This window comes from Columba livia, chromosome 2 (genome assembly GCF_036013475.1).
Source record: "Columba livia isolate bColLiv1 breed racing homer chromosome 2, bColLiv1.pat.W.v2, whole genome shotgun sequence".
Lineage (NCBI taxonomy): Eukaryota > Metazoa > Chordata > Aves > Columbiformes > Columbidae > Columba > Columba livia.
The window spans coordinates 11166105-11190279 of NC_088603.1; the positions used below are offsets into that span (position 1 = coordinate 11166105).

At 37.7% G+C, this 24175-nt stretch overlaps 1 protein-coding gene and 1 long non-coding RNA gene across 5 annotated transcripts in view; one reads left to right on the forward strand and one right to left on the reverse strand.

Moving 5' to 3' along the window:
* Window positions 1-2452: 2452 nt before the first annotated feature.
* On the forward strand, window positions 2453-9442 carry LOC135578401 (uncharacterized). The gene is made up of 3 exons (XR_010469933.1): window positions 2453-2617; window positions 3463-3600; window positions 6938-9442. It is a non-coding gene; the product is annotated as an uncharacterized LOC135578401 (long non-coding RNA).
* ESYT2 (extended synaptotagmin 2) overlaps window positions 7869-24175 on the reverse strand; it is an 84475-nt gene continuing 68168 nt past the window's right edge. For 2 of the 4 annotated variants that reach the window (XM_065050481.1, XM_065050479.1), the window contains 10 exons: window positions 22500-22562; window positions 20505-20579; window positions 18571-18657; window positions 17857-18006; window positions 16417-16805; window positions 14107-14205; window positions 13360-13491; window positions 11951-12056; window positions 10962-11011; window positions 7869-10864 (listed from right to left, as the gene is read on the reverse strand). In XM_065050481.1, the coding sequence (XP_064906553.1) occupies window positions 10819-10864; window positions 10962-11011; window positions 11951-12056; window positions 13360-13491; window positions 14107-14205; window positions 16417-16805; window positions 17857-18006; window positions 18571-18657; window positions 20505-20579; window positions 22500-22562 (1197 nt within the window). In that variant the 3' untranslated portion in view covers window positions 7869-10818. The remainder of the gene's footprint in view (window positions 10865-10961; window positions 11012-11950; window positions 12057-13359; window positions 13492-14106; window positions 14206-16416; window positions 16806-17856; window positions 18007-18570; window positions 18658-20504; window positions 20580-22499; window positions 22563-24175) is intronic. The other 2 variants (XM_065050480.1, XM_065050478.1) reach the window with 1 other exon arrangement.

Here is a 24175-nt window from a genome sequence, read left to right on the forward strand (position 1 = left end):
CTGCTTTACTATGCAAGCAAACAAAACCAACAATAATTTCTATAAAATTCTCCCTTCTAATTAGACTTTTCTGGATTGTAATTTTAAAAATTATGATGTAATTTAGATTTTATTTCATATTATATGTTAAAATCCACTACTTTTTAAAGTAGTATTTATGTTTCCTGCTAATATGTTAATTTTTAACATAGAATATTCTTTAATCATCCTACCTCTCACAGTATTAGTTTATATTGAAAGTTAAGACTTGTCACAGTTTCTGCCATATATATTTGACTTGCAGACTTCCTGGTTTATTTTTTAAAGCTTTTGAGTCAACTATTTACCTCTTTTTAAATGCAGTTTGAAGAATATAGGATGAAAAATAATTTATTACATGCTTAACCCATATAATTTATGCTGTTCTGTAGTGCTTAAAAACTATACTTAACAGGTAACTAATGCTGCTGAAAACAAAGATATTATTAAAAATGTTTCAATTCCTGAATCATCAACTGAGTGCATGTGAAACTTTTAAAACTACTGGGTTTTAAAACAAAAATATGCCAAATAGAAGGTACTGGAGGCAGTGTAGGAGAATGGGTTACACTGCTTACAGGTTGTGATTGAGAGGGTCACTTACCCAAGGCAGGGACGATGTGGCAGAAGGAGTTTGCAACCAAAAGACTCATCTTCTTGAGGAAGATAACTGCACACCAGCAGTGCAGTGTCGCTTTGTCTCCACCTGCAGCCAAACACACACACACACTGTATTTCCATTTTATTTCCATCTTTTCTGTCTAGACAAAGGCCCATCTTGTTTGAAGTCTTGAAACGGCAATACCCCAAATTACCGACATCCATGGAGAAAGGTCCCGGGGAGCCGGATCCCTGGACAGTCGCTTGAAGTAGCCACTGTCCCCCAGCCCTGCTCCCCACACTGGGCAGCCGGTGGGCACTGCCTTCCAGAAGTGGACTACCAAAACAAGGGAACGTTTTGCTGCTCTGCGGTAAAGAACAATGAAGAATTAGGGTTGTTTCAGATCCTATGGACCTGACTTAATATTTCTGAAGTTAGGTGTTCTGCTAAGTGCAAGAAGCCTGTGAAACAGTTTGCTTCAAATAAGTTGTAACATATTTGTAGAAAAGTAAAAGCAAATTAAAAAAAAAAAAAATGAAAACTTGACATTTATACATTATGCTAACATTTCTGCATATATTAAAAATCTTTGTCATTTTAGATCCATACTAATGGATTTATTAGTCATGTCTCGCGTGGACTGAATATTTCATTAATACCTTGATTAGTCTTTTAATTAGATGCTGTGTTAGTCACCTGGCTACTGTTTATTTAGTCAGGCACATATCCATTTAGCAAACGGACTACAACATATTTTAGCTTGTAATTTGTGTTGCATAGCAACCACAGAATGATTTTCTCCTAGTATTGAAACTAGAAGTTGACACAGATAACAACAGACTGAATAACACCAAATGGTTCATTTTAAAGGACCACATAGAAAAAAAGGGGAAGCAGAATAGCATTTTGTAGGTTTTTTCAAGAACTGTGCATGAACTGCAAGCCAGTAATGAAGCTACAACTCTATTTTCAGTTTCTCTAATATTCTCCCTTTCAAGACTACCAAATTACATGCCTCTTTTTGACATATCTGTTCATCTGTTCAAAATAATCTATACCCTGTGATAATAATCTCATATTTATTATCATTTTCCTGTCAAGTCAAGTTAAGGCAAAAATGAAAAATGGGCCTTCCACACATGGTTGCTGAGCAACAGCAAATAAAGATTTGCTTTTGTGCCACGGCTTCATAAACTAGTCTTTATTCTTGTTGGTGGCCTGTGTAAGAGATCTCTATTACAAATGTCTCTCACAAGACTATCATAGTTTGGACGATAGCAAGTATTCTATTTTAACCTATGCAATTCAACATCATAAATAATCGTAAAAAAAACCCAAGTAATTCTCCGAATGTCAGGTGCTTTCTTGACTTTTTTTATTCATATTTACAGTGTTATTTTGTAGATAATAGTTTCTGATGAGATTATTATGCACATTATTTCCTAAAATGTTAGAATCGTTATTCCTATTTCTTTTCATTTGAATAGCTAATAAAATTTGTTATAGTTAATAGAGCATCCACAAAATGTGCTCATCCTCTGAGGCAGGCTTTTAATAATTTACATGCATTCAATTCATTTCCCTTTTTTTTTTTTGATCTTCACATGCTTTGATAAATAATCCGAACAGCATGGCAGCATGGGAGAGAGATGAAGTTTCACACCATTCCCCTTCTCCAGCTCTCCCCTTGCCTGAGGTAACTCTGCCAATCACACCATCCTTTATGCATTGGCAACTGTCAGCTTTCGGAGGTGCTGCGATTAGGCCGTGAAACTGCTTATTTCCCCGAAATTATTAATATCAACACAAAACAATTTTAGAGTTTAAGTAGAAAAAAAAATGATCCTTGTGAACTTGAACAAAATTAAGGATATAAAATATGCCGAGGGAATGCAAGAGCTTTTCTGAAGGGCCACTCCCTGCAGATGTAGAACTGAACTGCCGCCCCGTGGGATCTCGTCGTTACTGCTGAATGTCTTCCAGGCCATTCACACCAAGGTGAATTTGAGGCATGAAAACAGTGCAACTCTATTTTGTTTTATTATTATGCTTTATTATAAAATAATAATAATTATTATTTGCTTTATTATTATGCCCTTACTTTCATTCCTCTTTCCTTATAGGCAGTGTTATAAATCACAGTAATTTTACTCTGCTAAATCTTAGTACCATGAAAACTAGACAATTTCTGAAATGCTATAAAATGCTCACAGAAAGAAATTACAATAATATTTGTGTGTCTAAATCCCTCCCACTGTAAATACATTGCATATCACTTCATGATAACTACAGCAAATGTTTTCTATTATAAAGTTATTAACATCTTTCAGAATATTATGTATCAATGAGTAAATCTGTGATATCAGTTTGTCAGTTAATTTGTTTCAGATGTGAAACCCTCCAGTTACATCTGCCATGTCTAGATTACTTTAGCCCTGTTATATTTAACATTCTGAATTATTAGAGATTTACAAGTCTTGTAAGTATTATGTCTCCTTTAACGTCTCATTCTATTTTAGTCTTTATGGATAAAGAGAAGAATCGTTTCTAAAGTACAAAAATACTACTATTAATAAATTTACAAGTGCTCTTGGAGGTTTCATTGTGATAGACATGCATCATCTAGATACGTCACCATGTCTGTTCCATCTCTCTTGTATGAAACATGAAAATGCCATATAAATATCAGAATGGACATGATTTGCTCAACCATTTTAGTTTATATATATTGTGCATGTATATATATATATATATGTATGTGTATGCACACGCATACACACCCACAATGAAATACTTTATATTGGTTATGGAATATACCAGCATTTACTTGTCTCTCCCATCAGGGTTGCTTTGTGAAGGCTGCAACGCGGATGGTCCCCATGTTCCTGATCCAGAGCAGGAACCTAACCACGGCCCCTCGTGCTTCTCCTTCAGGCTGCGCGTCCAGCTGCCTTCAGGCAAACCAGCAAACCAGGAACTGGGTGAGTGCAGTGACAGACTGGGGGTTTCATTTGGAGTCAAGCATTTGACAGGGCTCCCAAATTCAGTCATTCAGACATACCTGTCAATTATTCCTGTTTTCTCCATCAAAGAGTTTTAGTATCACAAGACATTTTGACAATGTGATTTGGGAAATATTTTCTTACCATGTCCCTAAACAAGAATTGTTTTTAAGATTTTTTTCTAGTAGCATTTTATCTTTTCCCCCTTTCCACCGCCCTGTGTTTACTGTACTATTCTGTGATCATTTTCACTTTTACTAGATATCCTGAGTTTCTAGCCTCATGCTTAAACCCACGGTAGACATAAATACTTAAAGCATGATGACATTTCAAATGTGCTGGTCAAGGCCCTTCTCTGTGTCTTAAACTGTAATTTCACTTCTCCCTGCCTCTGATGTAATTTCCAGTTTTTGCACTTAATCTTTTTCAAGTCATGTCAGTGCCTCAAGGGAGTTCTATAATCAACTCTAATTGTCTAGGCTGGGTATCAAAGGCATGGAACACCTAAGCAAATTGCTGACAGAGGCAGTTATGGTGAAGTTAGAACCTTAATCTTCCAGGAGAAGTTTCATGTTTCCTCAAACCATGGACCAGTTTTATTTCTCAGTGCCTCATGACTGAATGCTTTTACAAAAATATTTTGGCAGATTGAATCCAGATATTATTAACCCCCATTATGAAACTCAATTCTTTTAGTATCACCTGTGCCACAGAGCAAGGAGGGGGAGCAGAGTGCAGTGGGGAACATGCCAGTCTTTCACTGCTTTTTAGTCAGGATGATTTCAGGCTCCAAAAGATGCCTAGAATTCAGACCGCTTCGTTTTCCTACAAGAAACAAAGTGCACAGGCAGCAAAAGTTTTTCAGAATAGGGTCTGCACTACCATCTAGTGGAATAGAATGGTGTCTTCAGAAAACAAGCCTCCTGGTGAAAGACAAGATAAGCAAAACTAAAATGTTTTATAAAAAATGTTAAAAATGAAGTGGTTTTTACATTTCCAATAATCTGAACTTAAAAAAGCATATGAAATAAATTTTAAAAAGACATAGAACAAAGTTGCCTAAAACTCTAAGATTTACACTTCTTTTCTGAAAGCTTATCTTAGTATTTTAAACCTTCAATTCCAATTTATTTTACATGCACATTAACTGATGATTTACCTAATAAAACACTAAGATCTAGCGTTGTTACAAAAACCATTCTACATGACCAGCCATTTCCATTAACTCATTTTCATTACCTTTCATTTCATTTTAATCACCTGTACGAAGGACAGGTCTAGAGACAACCTGAGTCCTTTGTCTGGGTGCTGCTGTCACAGTTCATCTAATTTATCCAGCTGGGCTCTGAGCTGGAAGTTACGAGAGCACCCGTTCCGTGGTTATCATACTGCCTTTAGCTCAGAGAATGTTTCATGATTCATGCAAAAACAGATGAAGGTTCTTATCAATTCTTGGTTGAAAACATTTCAACATGGCAATTTCAACTGAACTTTCAGATAGCAATGAAAAACTGTGCAAAATTTAATACATCAGGGACTTCAGTTGAAGTATTTCTCCATGTTGATGTCTGCATTGAACTGTCTTCCAGAATACCCTTTATTAAATTATTAATCTTTGTGAAATGCTTGGTAAGCTCCAGTTGTCAGTCTCTGAGAGTTTTCAGAATAACACATTAGCTTGCAAATCCAGCTGAAGTATAAAACACCTGATTTGAAATTCCATGCTGGAAACAAGCACTGTTAAATGTGTGCTCTATTTTTAGTTTTAGGGATCTCCTTCCAGTTATCCAGTAAAATCAATGATCTCTGAGTACCTACAGACAATTAGCACTTTGCTAGCATTATCTACATTTCAACTTAACTTGTATTTTTAAGTACTACATACTTCTGTGTCCTGACTTGACAAAGCTTGCACCTTCCTGCTATGTGCCCCTTGTTTTGCTCAGCCAGAGTTGCTACATCTCTGAGAGCCTGGGCTCAAGCAGCAAAATGCCCAGGAAGACCTACTACACAGGCCCAAGATTGCACAAGAGCTCCCGTACAGTTATTGATCTTATTTTAACGTTTAAAAAAAATGTTCTCAAAAGTCATAGAATTCTTCAGGTCGGAAGGGACCTCAGCAGGTCATCTAGTTGAACGTCCTGCTGAAAGGAACTCTGTGTTTAGAAAATAACTGAATAAAATTGTCAGTTACACAACAGATTCTTACTGTGCACCCGATAGATGAAATCACAGGCCAGCCAGGGTGCTGGGTCTTCACAGCTTCCTTCTGTATGTCATTTCTTATACTGAGGGGCTGCATAGCCAGCTCTGTGGGCAGTTGGGTTATCACATCCTGGCAGGAACAGATCCCACTGTCCCCAAGGCAAGAATCACCACTACCCCAGTCTGGCTGTGAAAGGTTGGAAACTTGACTAGTTCTGTCTTTGACCTTGTTCCTGTTTGGATCTTAAAGTGAAGAATGGTCCCTATTAGCCCTTAATTCCTTTGCAATAAACTTTATGGCTCCTGAGGACCCAAAGAAACAACAAGGGAAGACAGGTTGGTTCACTTTGGTAACATCTGAGGAAACAGCGATGCGGTGGTGTGATCAAATTGGATTCCAGTGGAGGTGACTGGCAAGCAGTACTCCCTGCAGACAGGGAGAACAGAGAGCATCATCTCTGTCACATGAATACAGATGAGAGCTCTGCTCCCAGCGCTGCCATCTCATCTGGCAGCTACATTCACTGCAGAACACTGAGAGAAATACAAGTGGGTTTTTTACTTCAGCTGCTTTGCATTTTTCAAATAAAGAATTTTCAGAAAGTAGCTGAGAACATTGTTGAGAGCCTGACAGCCTTAGAAATCAGTAGGAGAGCACACAAACTTAGACACTTTATGAAGATGTATAAAAATACCATTTGTGATTAAATACTCAGAGTCCTTCAGCAATAGCCACAAGTAGGCCTGGGAGCATCTGAAGTTTTGGGTCTTCCTACAAAAATATCCAAGGTACCATCTAACATTCAGAGTGAGTTTGGGGAAGAATGTATATGATTAAAACAGAAACCTCATAGAGAACCAATTTTGTATTCAGCTCTTACCTGAGAAAATAACCAAAATAACCATGTTGGCAAACACTGCTCTTGGATGGAGACTGGATGAACTAAATGATGGCCAAAACCAGTTTAAACAGTCACCAAATATTAAGCAAAAGTCTAGGCTTGGCCGAGCCTATCAAATTAATACCAAATCCATCTGGAGGAGTGTCTCGCACAATTATTTCTCCTCTCTAACAAGAACCTGTGAATACTCAGGCAGTGTTCTTTTGCAGGTCCTGGTCCAGTTACCATCTGTCTTGTGGGACTGAATGGAAGGTTCGATTCTGATCCAGGTCTGGCAGATGCAGCCACCTGATCAGCACTGGCACTGCCGGGAAGCGTGCCATCCAGAAACACCTTGCGTGAGGGAGGCAGGAAGGTGGGCATTGCTTTTACTTGGCTCTAGATGCCTTCCCATTGATTAGCATAAGCCCTTTATTCTGCTAGAAAAGGGAGATATCTCTCTTTAGTGTCAATAAACATTATCCCATGGGGTGACTGGGTGATGAACTTCTGCAACTTTTATTTATGGCTGATGAAAACTACTAGGAATTCAGACAAGTTGTAGCTGCTTACGGGAAGGGGTATTATAATTAATTATGAAATTAATTAGAAATTAATGTTTAATGCAAACAGCATAATTTCTATGGCTGTTTTTCTGTAATAGATAGAGGATCCAGTACCGTTTTCTTATTTATGCAGTACTTGGTTGTATTTTGTATCAATATCCACCTTACCACTCCGGTGGAAGGACAGGAAAGATTGCCATGCTCAAACATCTGCTTCTAAATCAAAGGCAATTTCAAGCAGTTTTAGGTCCTTTTGAACACATAGTTCATGACAACTGCTAAGTGCTAAAATCATGACAGTTTGTTCAACTGATCATTTTAGGAGAAAAAGTTTTAGACACTTAAGTTGAACAAAGGATCTGCTAATTATTAAGTGTAAATTAGTAAAAAAGTAAGGAATTCTCCAGTGAAGTAGCCTGTTCTTCTCCTGTACTCTCTTTCATGGAAAACCCCCAAATTTGCCCACACACCTTAGAGCAAGTAATAGTCAGTACACATGACTATTGAAAAAAATCACCTCATATTACTAATTAGGACAGGGATATGCAAAAGAGGGGAAAAGGGAACGTGCGTGTAAAGGGAAGCAACACGCTGATTCCATATGAACCATTTATTGAATAAATACATGCATCATTATGTAGAATTACATGAGCTAAAAAGGCAATCTGTACAAAATTGATTACCCTTTGTTCTCATTTCAATTCTCACCATTTGCTGCAGCTCTGATAAAGGATTCAAGACAGAAAATGAAAATTCTTTAAATCCAAATCCAAGTGATATGCATGCTGATTTGAGTTCGCGTTATACCACTGCTATCATTAAGAAAGCTGGTTTTCTCGTCAGTGAAGCAAAGTAAATCTAAAAACAGTTTCAACAGTAGAGAACATGTGTTGGTACATACAGGTAATAAAGCTTATTTTTAGCCATTTCTTAAATATCTTCATATGTTCATATTTTAAGGCACATGATAAACAAGGACTACATGAAAAGCTATCAGTTGATATTGAATACATTGACTTGATAATGAGGTGCAATTTAACCCAGAGGAAAGTCGTGTTTGTCCTTCCTACTTCCATATGAACAGAACCACGAGAAGATGGTAACTATGATACAGAGGTTTGTTTCCACTATCAAAAGAATCAGTCTCATCTAGGCACTCATATTCTGATCCAAATTCACTCAAGAGAAAACTTCTAAAGAGTCTGGCATCCAGGGCCGATTACAGTCAATAGGAATTACTCTTACTGAATTACAGTAAGTGCAGAGTCTTCTAACATCTGTCCCCAGACTTCGACCTGAAACACCACATCATTCAAACAGCCCATTTGTTGGCTATGGATCAAACTCTGAGGAGTCACTGGCCAAGATGAACAGCAAAAGTCCTTCTACCTTGGGCTCAACCAAGGAAAAAGACAATTATGCCAAACTGCTGCACTTAGACCTCCTTTATTTAGATCACCTTTCACTTCCTGCATTTTCATTGAATTAACAATAATTCTATGTCTTTCCATTCTTAACATTTTCATGAAGAGCTAGCAAAGAAAATACATATTTCATAATATATTACATTCTGTATGAACAGATGAGTGTATGTTTATAGTCATACATTCCAATATAGAGTGAAGCCTTCTAATGGAAATGATTTCTTACAAAGAACCTCTCTGTTGCTGAGTCCATCAGAAAGTAACAGCAGCAAAATTTACAGTTTGTTTGCTAAAATTGTCTTGTATAAAATGTGGCGATAAGAAGGCCATCACTGTATAGAGGTGTATGTGTGCATGTCACACACATCCATGACAAATGTTCATGTTAAACCGAATTTAGACAAACCGAAATGAGTCAATTCTTAAACTTGGAAAAGACAAAAAGCTACATCTATGGTAGGCACTTTGGTACATCTAGTAACGTAGGCATATTCTACATCTAGAATTAAGGTTCTGTCAGTAGTCTTACAATAAAGCTAATTTCAGGAGTTTATTATTCTGCTTTGAAATTCTTTCTTGGCTGAGAGATCATTCTGGAATCTTAGCTAAATAATGTCCTTTATCTGTGTAATTGCATACTTATCCAAGAATGAGGGCGTTGGCTCTGAAAGAGCTGAACTGTTCTCTTGGATTCTTAATGCACATTTTTATAACAGTCGGAGAAAACTTACCAGAAAAAGAAAAATCAATTCTGAATACAAAAAAACTTGCCCATAGTTCATAAAATTAGAGTTATGAGCTCAGCTGTTTAGGCTGACACTCTCACTTCAGCTCTCAACTGTCTCCTTTTATCAGTTTGTGCTAATCGCATCACTGCCGCGGCCTCGCAGCAGCTGTGGCGATGCTCAGAACGCCAGCATTCCTCAAGAACCCGGTGGGGACCACTGAAGTGCATTTTCTACATCCAACACACTAAATAGCAACAAAGCAACTGTACAGACAGTTTCAACTCAGTTTCATGCTCTCTTACCTATTGGTGTTCCATTTGAGTATTACAGAACGTATAGCATAATATACTATTTAGCACAGTTTTGTGTAATAAAATAACATATGACCTGTATGTATGCCTACTATATGAACTTACATTGCAAGCTGATTTGTATACCTTTTAAATTGGTGAAACGTGGCAGCAAAGACAGTTGTAAGTGGTCAGAGATTTTGTTTATATTACAAAAAAATCTATGTTCTAATACCTTTGAAAGGTCACATGTCTGGTACTACAGAGTACCAGAATAAATAACAAAATCCAAGTGAACCTGTATCATAAAACTGTACTGTTTAATATGTTCGCTCCATTAACTAAAAACACAGATTTAAAAACCGTGATTAATGGACCTTATCCTCTGTTTATGGACCTCATCCTCTATTTGTACAATATTTATAGAATTCTCTTTTTTGTTTATAATATTCTATAGCATGATCTTTCAATAATACATTTATATATAAATATTAAAATGTCATTGTTTTGTACATCTTAAGCTAGCCACAGTGGGCCAGGAACACAAAGTAAAAAGGTTTTTCTGCAGTTTCTTTTTGAAGAATATCACAAAATGATTAAGACCGTTGTGCTGCAAAGACAAAAGAGATTCATCTGAGGAAATTAACATGCATTTACAAGAAAATATCTATATCCTTTATCTAATTTTCTTCTGAATTCAAATCAGCATGAAAGAATTATAAAAAAATAGTATATATTTACATGGTACAGTATACCTTGGTGAGATATAAAACAAGGCAAGAAAACAGCAGAACATAATCTTTCCACTTTCTAATAGGTACAGCCATCATAAGATAAATTGAAACACAAAAGGTTACTTTACTGTACTATTGCACATGACAATAACACGTAAAATGGTTTTGCAAATTAAAATACAAAGTTTAACAATGAGAAAGGCTATGTCTACATAAAATGGCCAAGTGTTATAAAATTATTGGGGATGTGTCTAAGAATGAAATCAGTAAAGCTAGAAAAATAATATTGGTACATCTGTGAGAAGAACGCTTTAAAAATATATAAAGGTTGGCAAAATTCTGTGTGGTGAATTCCAAGTATCCACAGGCCTAACTTGCACCATGTGGCCTTGTACCATCTTCTGTTAAATCATACCTGGAAAAAAAAATTACATTTTAGCATGTAGTATTAAAACTATTATTAGCACTCCAGTTATTAGTATGTAGTATTATCATTAAAGGAAATAACGTACCACTGGGTCCAGCCTTTAGCAAGTTCTTCAGATGCCAGAGGTATTAATACCTGTGGAAAGTTAAATTGGAAAGCTAAATTAGCAATCAATGCATTATGTCTGCCTTTCATTCTTTGTCTTTTAAAGATCAAATCTGACAATCCTGTAAATTACAGTGTAAGCAATGCCATTAATAAAAACGATATTTTACATCCTTGTCATCCTAGCTATCTGCTCGGCCTGTATGCTGTTTTTAACTTGAAGATCTATACCCTTTAGTGAGAGGGTCCCAGAGCATCTCACAGGCTGAAATTCTGAACACGGCAGACCTTGACAATGGTGATCAGCTGATTTGTTTATGCCAACAGCCTTCCTGCTAAATAGGAAAATTAGGAACAGCACTCCCCATGAACTGGCCACGGTATCTCTCAACCTCTTTACAGAGCTCTAACATGTAAATTTGCAAGCGTGTAGGAATTACTATTCCTTTTCCATGCTCCAAATGGCATGTGTAGGAAATAGAGTGATTTAATGAGTGCCTACAGAACAGTGAAGCTGGTTCTGGCACTGGGAACGTCTCCAGTAGCAGCTCTTTCTCATGGATGTTACAATCTGGAATTTTAATTACTAAACATACATTTGTTCTGTGTGCTTCTCTAAGTACTCTTGCTTGTCCTTCCAGTCTTGTCTGAACATTTTCTGAGATACCACCTGTTTTCTACTAGTTATTTTCTTTTTCTGACTGTATGATTAATAAGTCTGACGTGCAGGTTTCTTTTGTTACTGAGAGCCCTTTCCTAGAAGAGATCACTGCCTCAGCTTCTGACATCTGTCTCTGCAGTTTGTTCCTTCCCTTACTGAAGCCTGACATCTAAGCCATCTATCATTTTTAAAAGCTTTGGAGCTCAATCAGGTGCTTCAATCAACACTAATAATCTCATCTCACAAGAGGATTTTAGTCTTACATAATAACGTGCTTTATTAACAGAATTTGCTTGTTGTCAACTTACTTTGCCAAGCAGCCCTTTATCTTTGGACAAGAAACCACCACTGTTCTTCACTGCTACATCTAGTGTTCTTCTCTGCACTTCAGGGAGGGAGACGCTGAAATCAAATCTGACAGGCAAAATGATGCTTTAGAGAGAATTTTGTACCTGAAGTGCAAGTTCAGTTCCTACAGCTAAATGACAATTCAAATTATAACCAAACCACTCCCCACCACCCCCCCAAAATGAGGTCTGAGATAAATGGAGGAAAAAAAATCCCAGTGTTTTGCCTAAAATTTTTCTTCATACTATGATCAATGTCAAATGTTTGACAATTCTGTTACCTTTGGTCTCTAGAAGTCCCTGGTAAAACAAAACAAAACCCAAACAGAACAAAACAAGGAAAAGGTCAAATGCTGACTCTACAGAGAAAGAGAATGGGGAATCCTACTGTCTTGGCAGCTCAGTATCACTGTTCTCTAAAAGGGAAAGACTGGTCAGTCTTCCTGATCTCTGGTCCTGTAGAACCTTGGCTCCTTTTCTTTCTAGATCTGAAACTTCAGGAAAACAAGGGCAAGATCAGACCACAATCTACATCTATTTCTTACTACGGTTCTTAAACACCTTTATTGCTTTGTAACACATTTTACTTGGAAAGGTACAGTAAATAAATCTGTTACCTGCACTAAACAGAAAAGAGCTGCCATACCAGGAAAAACTACCAGAGCCTCTAAATAATGCTTACAGATTTCCCCTGGACAGAATGGACTGAAGTGGTTTTTTTCCCCAAAATAAGTTTCTGTCCACAAAGAAAGATCTTTATTGTTAAGTGATGTGTGAGGGAGGAAGGGGCACACGTCTGAGGGAAACTACCACCAGGCAGCCGAGTGCAAAGATAAGGATTTTTACACAATGTAACGTTGCACAAGCTTGCACAACTTCCAGCCTATGGACCAGGGTATAAACTATGGGGAAATTTCCTGACTCCCTGGATGCTGAGAAGTGCCACCAAGTAGAGGGACTGGGTGACGTGATGATGCACAGAGGAGGCAGCATCGTCAGGCAGGCGATGGGCCCGTCAAAGCCAATGTGCGTCCTGGCAGGATGGGATGGATCCCCACAGCATTGCCCAGCTCAAAGGCACTCGAGTGCACGCTGCTTCCCAACTACCAGCACAACAGGGACAGAACCAGCTCAGGGCAAGAGAGAAAACAAGAGAGAAGTGGCTGGTAACAGAGCAAGACGGGCTATAGTGACAGGAAGGAACAGAAGGATGGGAAGAGCTGCTAGAGCAGAAGAGAAAGGTATGACCAAGCCTGGTGGGGATAACCAGGAGTTGCAACAGCTCATTCATTCAGGTAAGCTGAGAAGCCTCGATTTGACAGCTTTGAAATTACATGATATAACACTGCTATACACAGTTTAGAACATACATTTGATCGAAAACTGGGTTTAATGTCTTCTTTGATACATGTGTTTTTCTTCTTCCTGATCGTCTCTTGTCAGGCAATAAATACATTCGCACGTATGGATCAGATCCTTCTTCTGAAAATGCTATTAGATTTCTGTAACCAGTGAAAAACAATGAAAACACTTAAAAAATGAATGAGACATTGCTGAATATCAGTTTCTACACTACTATTGCTTAATTTAGTACATGAATCTGTTGTGGGATACCCTGCACAAGGCATGATATGCAGGATACAGCCCATAGCTAATAGCAGTGGTAAAGAAGAACTAAAAAATGCCAAGCAGGGACTTGTATAAGATCAGATAAATGGTCAGCAGACAGCAGAGGTGGGAATGCAATGTTTCTTAAATTCCCATTAGAAGTTTATATATGGCTTTCAAAAAATTGTGTGTTTTTGTTATTCCATGCAAAGTTCAATCTCTTAGAGTCAGCCTTCGGATGCTGCTGATAAAAATCTGTGTGCCGTTTTCATTTTAAATGACAGAGACATAAGAGACAAATACAAAAACCAGAGCAAAATTTTTGAAGTTTTTACTGATTCTGAGTATAGCTCTGAGTGATTGTGTATTTACACAATTAATTACAATTAGCATGTTATTTTAAAAACAACAACGATCATCCAGGCAATCAAATTATGAGGATAATTCAAGATACGACAACATTTACAAAGCAACGTGCGCAGAAATGAAACTGGGTATTTTATGCTCACCTGCAGGAATGCACAACCACAATCAGTTTGTTCCTTTGTGAACTATGACGAATCGTTAGCTGAATCTGTCCTAACGGAGACTGGCCCAGAGTTGTTCCACTGCAGGAAAAAGTAAAACACTATCCTTAGTTTTTTAAAAACACATATTTAAACTAAGACCTAACTGAAATATATGCTGAGTTTTCCCAGAAATTATGTATTATCTATTTAACTTTTTGCTAGATCAATGTGAAAGAAGAGAGCACGTTAGCATGTGAGCGTATTTTCATCAGTTTCTCGTACTCCAGTTCCTTGCCAAACAGCTCAACTCTCCAAAATAAGTGACGTATTCTTGTCGTGTCAGCTTCGGTACTCTGAAAACCACCATCAGTAAAAGAACTTGCTTACCCTGCAACAAACACTAAAGCAGTATCTAGGAAACTGGAAAGAGTAACGGTGCAAAATCCACTGAAAACCGCAGTGATGGGCCACGCTTGCCCATGGCCAGGAGGCAATTAGAAGACCAGCTCGTTCTCTTCTGAATTCTCTAATGTAGAAATATAAATATCCTTGGCTTAAAATAGTGATACTTAAACCCGCTTACTGTCTTAAAAGCTCCAGACACAGTATAAACACAGCCATTTTACTTTTCTGTTGGTTATGCCACATTGAAAATAAGACTTAAATCAATTTACACTTACAAATCCCAGTTACACTTAAATAAAAAGCAACCACTATGATAAAGAATTTCTGTTTTAAAGAATGGCAGAGTTCCCTCATCTCTACAAAATGTTTATTTTATTCTGTGTACACTGACTATGAGTATTTTCTGTTTCCCGCAGGACAGAACATGGCATGCTGGGCGTTTCTCAGCCACCCAAAGGATATCTCATCCTCAAGGGAGAGGCAATGCCTCTTGTGTGAGTACCCACTACAGAGTGATTGCAGAATGCTCCATTAATTTTCCCAAGTCATTCACTTCAAAACTGGAATAAAGCATTTCAGTTCAGTATTTTCTTAGTGAAAAATAAAAAATCAGAGCACCTAAAAACATGGGGCCTGCAATAAAGGATGTCCTTAGGTGTAGCTTTACCATCCTTCTTACATAAGAAGGTATGAAATTTGTGTGTTAAATAAGGAGTAGTATTTCAACATTTATCATCATTAGCAAAGTCTAACCCAGTTTTGGGCCAGAAAAGAGACTGACAAAGTGAATACAGCCGAGGACCATAAGGATAAATGAGGGACTGGAGCACATGAGCAGATGGTGAAGGAAAAGGGTTTGTACAAATGCCAACACAGACTCAAGTGCAACCTTTCACCACTAAAACCAGAGATTATAGAGAAGACTGAGACAGACTCCTCATGGCTGTGCACAGTAAAGAGGCTGCAGTCAGGTTGCAGCAAGATTTCTATTGGAAACAGAGATTCCTATTGGAAACAGAGAAAAAAACCCAAACATTTTCACAGTGGAGTGGTCAAGCACTGGAATTGCTGAGAAAATTTAAAGAATCTCCAGCCTTGGAGATATTTGACTCATTTGGACAAGGCCCAAGAAACCTGATTGAACTTTGAAGTGGGGTTTGCTTTGAGCAGAGGGCCGGCAGCACTCCAGAGGTTTCTTCCAACTGATATCGCTCTTTTGGTTCCATGAACTCTGATAAAGATGAATTGGTTCAAATGAAAAATACAAATCTTTCTACTTCGATTCACAAAGCTACATGAATAGGGAATTAATGGCTTCCATTCTCCTGTTCGGAGCAGATTGGCTGCTCAGCTGTCTTTATGACTGGTAAGTATAGCTGCCCGCTGAGGCAAGTAAAAGAAAATAAAATAGAGAATTTAAGAAAGCATGGCTGCAGCAATCGTCATTAATGGAATAGTAACTGACTATTCATTTAGCAATCTTTGCAGTCAACTATCCCTCTGAGCAATATAAAAAAAACAGCTATAGTCAGCTTAATTGGCTTAATACTAATGCTAATAGGATTCAGTGGTGGGCAACTATTGCCATGAAACTGATTAATGTTTTACAGAAAAATACCCTTCTCTCTTGTCATGCTGCTCTCTTTAGCACTACACAGCATAGCTATGAGAACAAGGTGGACTTTATCTTGGAGATCATTGCAACAGTGAGGTAACTTCTGGTTGCAGAATGTATCTAACTGAGCTGCCAGGGGAAGAAGAAAATCACAATGGCTGATCTTCAAGTGCCAGCCTCAAACTGCAACATGAAATGCAAACTAAGCACTCTTTTTTTTTGACTGCACTGATGACACCTTCTATAAATCAACTTAGAAGTATTGCAAACAGAAGTAATTAACACCGTACTTTTCAAGCTGCCTTAGTCTTTGCCGTAGCTCCTGCGTGGCGATGGGCAGAGATATGTCTGAGGCGATGCTGGGAGTGGGTTCTTTGACCGAGAGGTGGCTGGGAGAATAAGAGAAGTTAGAAGCATGAAGACTGGAGGAGCTTCGGCTGAGATCTGTTGGCCACTGCGGGCTGGCATTGGGAGGCTGGCTTTTGTCAGCTGTATCAGTCTTTTTATCGCTGTCAGCCCCTGGGGAAGCTGGAACTGTCTTGTTTGAATCAGGTGCTGGTGAGACAGGAACCTGAGGCTTAAAAGATGATTTTCTTGCATCTTTGGAAAGAGTTGGCCTTTTTACTTGGGCTGAGTGTTGATGATCTGGAGATCTTGCTTGCTTTTCAAGAGAAAGGACCTAGATATAGTAAAAATACATACAATATTACTATTTTCCAATATAAAAAAACAAGAACAAATTTGTTTCTACAAGAGTACTGGTTGGTGACAAGTTCAGACACTAATGCAGGACCAAAAATATTCACACTTACACTCATCCATTCTAAAATAGGAAACCTTTTGCAGAGCAAAACACAGCTCCATCTTCTCTTTGGCAACTGCTGCACTCTAAAGCAATTTGAAATTCTCCATTCTTTTAGAATTATTCTCATTATTCCCTTCCCATACTTAACACACTTCTGGTGCAAGTGCTATTTACTTTGCAGATGTACCCACCTGGAAAGCTCTTCTACAATAGTTTTTCTTCTAATATTTTGACATCTAATCCTACATCACAAGTTTTTCTCACTCATTTAATTTATTTTCTCTTTTATAAGTTATTTTCATGTATTAATGACAAGTAAGCAAGAAAACACTTTAGAAAGGAACAAATAACAGAAGGTAACAGAAGTCTGTCTGTTTGCAAAGAGATACACTACCTTATTAAACCAAATAATTTAGTTGGGGAAAAAAAACAAACCAATTTTGGGGTATGCAGGTTTCATCCTCAAAACTTGAATATGCAACTGTATGTTGGTTTGAATTTTTCTAGTACTGTGAAGGTACTTCCTTTCCCTATAAACTTTATTCTTTTCAAACCATCATGACCTCAGTTCCATTTCTATAAGATAAAGGTGATTTCACTGATCTGTAGCTTACTCACTCGTAAGAGACTTGAAGGAATTCAGATTCCAAATGTGATTTCTGAACCTAAAACCACGGGGAGTCTCAGTCTTAATTTTAATGCAGCTGATTACTGTTTTGTTTGGAGAATTCTCTGGTTTTGAAATAGAATGTATTGAAATTAGAAGTTACCTCTGTGTATTTGATAGCACTGCCACAATTAAGGACACCTGGCATTGTGACACCAAAGGAAATGTACTATCTTCTTCATAAAGCCAGAAGACCAGAAGTCACAATAGTCTTAAAAGGCTTTCAGATATTTACAATGGAAAAAGGATTCAGAGTACCCTGAGTGCAATCTTCATGTTTATAGTGCTGTTTGGCCCAGAGTTGCTCAGGTGGAACCGCTGATGCATAGTTAAATCTTCACTCTCCAGCAACTGGCTGAGGGGCAGCTTGAGGTTCCCCAAAGAACACTGGTGCTGCTCATCCCTCACCTGAAGGAACACAGAAGCCAAGTCATTTTGTATCATCTGCTTTGTAAGAGTTCAGAGAAAGAAAAGGAAATGACAGTTTTATTAAAACAAACAAACAATATTAAATGTAGTTTGCTCTTAAACCAAACTTCCTTGATCATAAGATTACTTTGCACTGAAGAAGGAAATAACAAATATACTCAATGCCTAGTTTCTTCATCGCTATCTTCTACAGTAAAATCAAGACAGAAAACCAGCCATCACAGCTACGTCTACCTGACCCTTGACCAAATAACTACATGGTTAGGGTTTGAAACAGGTATAAATTTATTGGTTTGGTTTGGCTTGTTAAGTAAGACAACCATCAACTATGTTCTTCTGGTGAGAGACTGGTTGTGTAGTCTTCATTTTAGTAGTAAATGCAAATAAACATTTCATAGCCTGGTCTTAAACACCCCTTTAAGTATAATTTTAAATGGCATTCACAATATATTTAGTCTAATGTCGTAACAGCCTGTAACATCTGAATGTTACTACTGAAATGTCTTAGAAATAAAAGTATCTAAAGAGAGTGAGACAACATACCTCAACTTCAAGATCTTGTCTTTTAGGATTGTGTACAAAGAAAGTGAAGTTTTCCTCCCATACCGGCTCATTGGTCTTGTATCGAATCTAAAGTTAGAGACAGGAGGCACAAAAATTACAAAACATTTGTGTCTAATAAAGCCAGTGCCAAGAGTTGAGGACATTTTTTGTTTTCGCTTTGCAAAATTAATGCCTGAAACCTGACAAATTTAAACAAAGGCCAAGTGGCATCTACCCAAGGCATATATAATACCACATGTAAAATTATACACAGGACATGTCACAGAATATGTTTTCTACTAAAGCTGCTGCATGTAAAGTAAAACTCCTGCTAAAGAACCTTTACGTCACACCAGTCTATGAACAAATGCAATGGTTTTTACTCTCAAATCTCCCAGCTTTCAGCAGCCCATTTATTGGGGGCGTGGAGAAAAAAGCGCTCACAAGAAAATCTGTCTCCAGGAACAAAGGACCTCAATTTCTATCTCCATTCCCTAATAAATATCAAAATTAAGACCATATATAAGATCTGGTGTAGGCTTTGTCAATTTTTGGCATGATATGAAGCCACTAGATTAGATGTCCTCTCCTTTTGGAAACACTTTAAAAACAAAACATACCTATGTTACGTACATCTACCTATCTAGCTATCAATTCACCACTGCTATTTTATTTTGAAGAGCTATTTGAAGGCACAGAGGTTGTTTATGCACGACAGGTATGTCGAATGCCTTGGGTCAAAATCAGAGGGATCACCATCAAGACTGACCTCATGACAGGCATCTGTTACAGACCAGCCAGTGAGGAAAAGGAGATGGGTCACACCTTCTTCAGATGACACCAAGCTGTCTCAGGTCTGCAGAACCAGGTTCTCACTGAGCGCTTCAACTATTCTAATGTTTTCTAGGAAGGCGGCACAGAGGTGCACAAGCAATGTAAAAGTTTGGGTTAGGAAAACACTGTGCTATGGTTGTTCTCGGTCACTGGATGTGTTGATTCAGAGTGGTGCTATTCTGAATCTCCTACTTAAAAATGAGGGATATTGTCTTGGCTACAGTGACTATAAAATCACAGAACTTAAGATCCTAAGGAGCATGAGGAAAACAAGTAGCAGAATAAAAGCTCTGGACTTCAGAAAAGCAGATTTCAAGTTGCTCTAGGAACCATCAGAAGGGGTCCTGTGAGTGTCCTACCCTGGAGGGCACAGAAGCTCAAGGGTACTAGAGGACAACCTTCTCAAAGCACACAAGCGTTCCCTCCATCAAAGCAGCAGACGTAACAACAAAGTAGCCTGGCTCAACTACAAGCTCCTGAGAGAAACACAGCACTTTGGCTAATCTAAGGCCCTACTTCAAACAGGAGGTTCAAGCAGACGGTCTTCAGTCGTCCCTTTCGACCTGGGCATTTCTATAACTCTGTGATTCTCTAAGTTTGCAAATCTTGATCAGTATTTTGAAGCCTGCTGTTTACCCACACTTATTTGTACAATCACTACTGTAGGATTCTTAGTTGCAGATCAGAACCTACTGTGGAAGGACATCTACAAATAGTTAAAAAATCTGGTCTCTACTCATAGATGGTTCAAACTGATTAAGCACCCAGTCAATCCTTGGCTTCTTGTTGGCAATTTCCGTTCTGGTGGTAACTGTTAGCACACTGGATACACTCAATGGCTTGATGGCCAATGCCAAGCACACAGAGACACCAAGTCTTTGTAGACAGAGCCAAGGCGGTTGAGTCACCATCCCTGGAGGGGTTTAAAAGATGCACAGATGAGGTTCCTAGGGACGTGGTTTAGAGATGAGGTTCCTAGGGACATGGTTGGACATGGGGTGGACTTGACAGCGCTAGGCTGACAGTTGGACTTGATTGCAAAGGTCTTTTCCAACCAAAATGGTTCTATGATTCTATAAGCATAAAGAGTAGGAACTTACCTTACTTTCCTGTGCCTTGTGTCCAACTGACAGCAAAACAAGTGGGTTGGGATTGCTGTTTATTTTCTTTCCTGACTGGTAACGAAAAAGAAAAACTTTGCCTTCAGAAAAAAACAAAACCTCTCTCCTCCCAAACTTAAATGGCTGCATCTTAAAAATACAAATCCTATGCATTCTACTCTATGTTGATCTATTATTCTCAGTATTTTATTCAACAGGCTTGAATGGCAGACTAGCTAGTAACTCAAGAATACATTTACATGAAGGCATCCAACTAACCTAAATACACTGAAGCAAAACACTACAAATAAGCAGGAGGTTTAGACTCCTTTCTGTTTTCTTTGAACAATTATCCTTTAATAAGCATTACAACCCCCAAAGCTAATGAAGGGTAGTTAAAACTGCAAAATGAAAATTGCATGCGTATGGGAGATATGGAGAAAGCACGAAGTCAGGAAGCTGGCTGTATTTACACTGCAGCAGGAGTATTAAATTGGATGTGATATCAGAACAGAATATCAGAATATTGATATTCCCCCCTTTTTGGTTTGGGGAGAAAGAAAATGCACTATAATGTACCTGATGTATATTTCTACAGTTTACCAAATACTCTTTATTAGAGAATCAACCATGTGCCATATCTGAGCCTTGCTCACCAGCTGTATAGCATTACATCAAACTGTGAAAATAAACATCACTTTAGAAACACATTATATATGTAAAGGAACATTCCCAACTACATGTTTGTTTTACAAACTTTAAATTAACCTAACAAAAATTTAAGTCAGAAAGAAAAGTTAGACATGAAAGTTAACCATCTCAGGCAGGTGTTAATGCAGTTTAAAAGGCCTAGAAAATACAGTATACATGGTTAATAATATCCTTTGAATTCTACCATGTAGGAAATTGTGCAGATCAGGTATGTAAACAGAAAGTTAGTTAAAATCTACTTAATGCATGTAAGGTCACAATTACAACCAAGTGATTAAAATATTTTATATTTTAAATTAAGAATGTGCATGTTTTAGGTATTTTTGAAGCTGAGCTTACATTTTGGACATCATACTCCCACAAATATTACTTGACTTTAAGGTGACACGCTGCTTATGACCATACTTTCCTTTAGAATAAAAGCTGTGAAGAAAGCACTCCTTTCTTGGATGAATGCTGCATTTCTTTGTTTTCATTCTATCTAATTGCAAATATGGAGCTCTCAAAGACAACAGAATACAAAGGCTTAAGGAAGAAAAATAAAATCGGATTACACTGCAGCTGCTGCTGTTTAAAGATGGTTGGTGAGATTTGTTTCATTTTTAATTTGTACAGAGACTACAGAAGTTGACAAAAAGACCCTGTCGCTTCTGCTTATATGTAAATATCATTTTAATTCCTGCCAAATGGGCAGCAATATGTACACACACAGAATGCACCTCTAAAACCTGCCACTGACAGAGCTGCTGTTTAAAGTCTATCAGAGACTGTCTTGTGTCCAAGTTCCTCCAGTGGAGAGCTCGGCTTCTCTCTCAACTCTACGCCTTCCATCAAAAAACTGCGCTAAATTTATTAAGCATTTCTATAAAACAATATGTAAAGCCTTCTAAAGACACCTAGCAGAAAGATTATTTCAAAACACGTCAGAGATGGATTTTATTGGATAGTCACTCACAGTTGACCAATCAATATCACTCAGTGTGTAAAAGATGATTTAGCTTTCATGTCAGCTTTGTTCTTCAGTCACTTCAAACAAGTTCTCAGGACTATTTGTTTTTCCCTATACTCCACTCGACTGATCTAAAATTCAAACTACCACAGATCACAGTATTTTACCCATGTCTTGACCGGTTCTTGAAACCATATTTAAGTAAAACAGAATTGCACTAAATATATATATCTAGTCACAGAAGTTCCACCCACTGTTGGAAGAGAAGTGTTGCGGGCATTTGTGCATTTCCATTTACTTTTGTGACCTTAAATGGACAACTATATTCGTTTTACCTTTAGGGCTTTCTGAACAGCAGCCTTCTTCAAGCCATCAGGGTTAAATTCTAACGGATTATGCTTTTTAGTCAGGAGAGAATGAACATAGGAAGGGTTAATAAGACATGCAATGAAGCAATTTCGCTAGGTTAATTAATTATGACACGACAACATAGGACAAAGTGGGGGGAAAAAAAAAATCAACCTAAAAAAAGCCCAAAAAGAAATTTCAAACAAAACAAGGAAGGAACCACAACAAGAAAAAGCCTGACACAACTTTCTTTTCCTCTTGTCATCTCTAAATGGTTGTATTCTGCTTTAAAACTCATATAGCTCAGTTTTACTCCACTCATATTTCCCTTACCAGGATTTATTGAACGCCTGATATTTTACGGACTGCTTACTAAATGAACCTTTTTAAAATTCCATTAAGTGCATTTCACAATATAGAAACTTCTCTGATGGTAAGTCAAGTAATTATATTAATGAGTCGTTTTATGGTAGAAAGGACTATACCCAAATTATTGATAGGACTTAGTTCACTATAAAAATCTAAGTCATTTGAGCCTCTTCAGCAGATGAATATACAAAGAGTGTGCTAACTAGAATGAAGGTCTGCTACTTAGTTGAATAACATGCAAATACAGTAACAATGGGAATTTGAACTGATTTAGCAGCACAAAACCTTTGACTACGTGCCATTAATTAAGCAAATTTTTAAATGTTACTTATCAAGAATAACATATTGTTCTTGAAGGGACACATAGGAAGTACAAAAATGTTACAGAAAATTTGCATTCAACTCATAAGAAGTAAGGTCGGAAAATATGATTTTGAAATAAAACAGACTTCAAGGTAGCACACTTATGGCTGGCTTTTTCTTTAAGTACAATATTTTGTTTCAAGGGAAAATTCTGCTTTCAAAGCTCTAGCGTGTGGCAAAAAAAAATGCATAATGGTCCTTTAAAACACGCTGTTCTATGGACAGGAACCATCACTATTAATGCTCTTCCAAAAGAAATGCCTTCCTGAAAACCAAATCCGAAGGTGACTAAACTTTGAAGAGAGATTTAACATTTGTGCAGAAACACTTTACATTTTCGTTTGGAACGTCATATCCTGAAGGTGGCCAATATATATGATGAGATTCCTGCCATTCAGCTTTAAAGTTTCTATTTCAGAATGAACACACGATATGATGAAACTGGAGAAAACCAGAAAGAAGGTTTGGCTGGTTTTGTGGGAATTTTTAAAAATTATTATCTTTTCAAAAAGTTAAAGCATCTTCCACAGCTATTTATCTGATAAGTTAGGGACTTACTATCATACTTAAAGGTCCTCAAAGATGTAGACTTGCGCCGTACCCATATCAATCCTAACGTTTAACTATTCTTTTCATTAGCAAAATTTTTAATGCCAAATAGGTCTGTTCCTTGCTGGAGCACAGCTTCTGGTTTTCTGACAAACATGAAAACTCCAGTTTGTTTGGAGCAGCCTTGTATCATTACCATCCCCATCTTTACTCCCCAAGGCTGAACTCATCCTAGTTACTCTTCCCCTGTGCGGCACCTTTCCTGGCTTTCTCATTATCACCACTGCTGTCCTCCAGATCTTCAGTTGCTGTGGCCAAAATCAGGGCCTTAGCAATGGCTGAGCAGAACAGAAGGATTAGTCCATACATCTTACAGCCTACA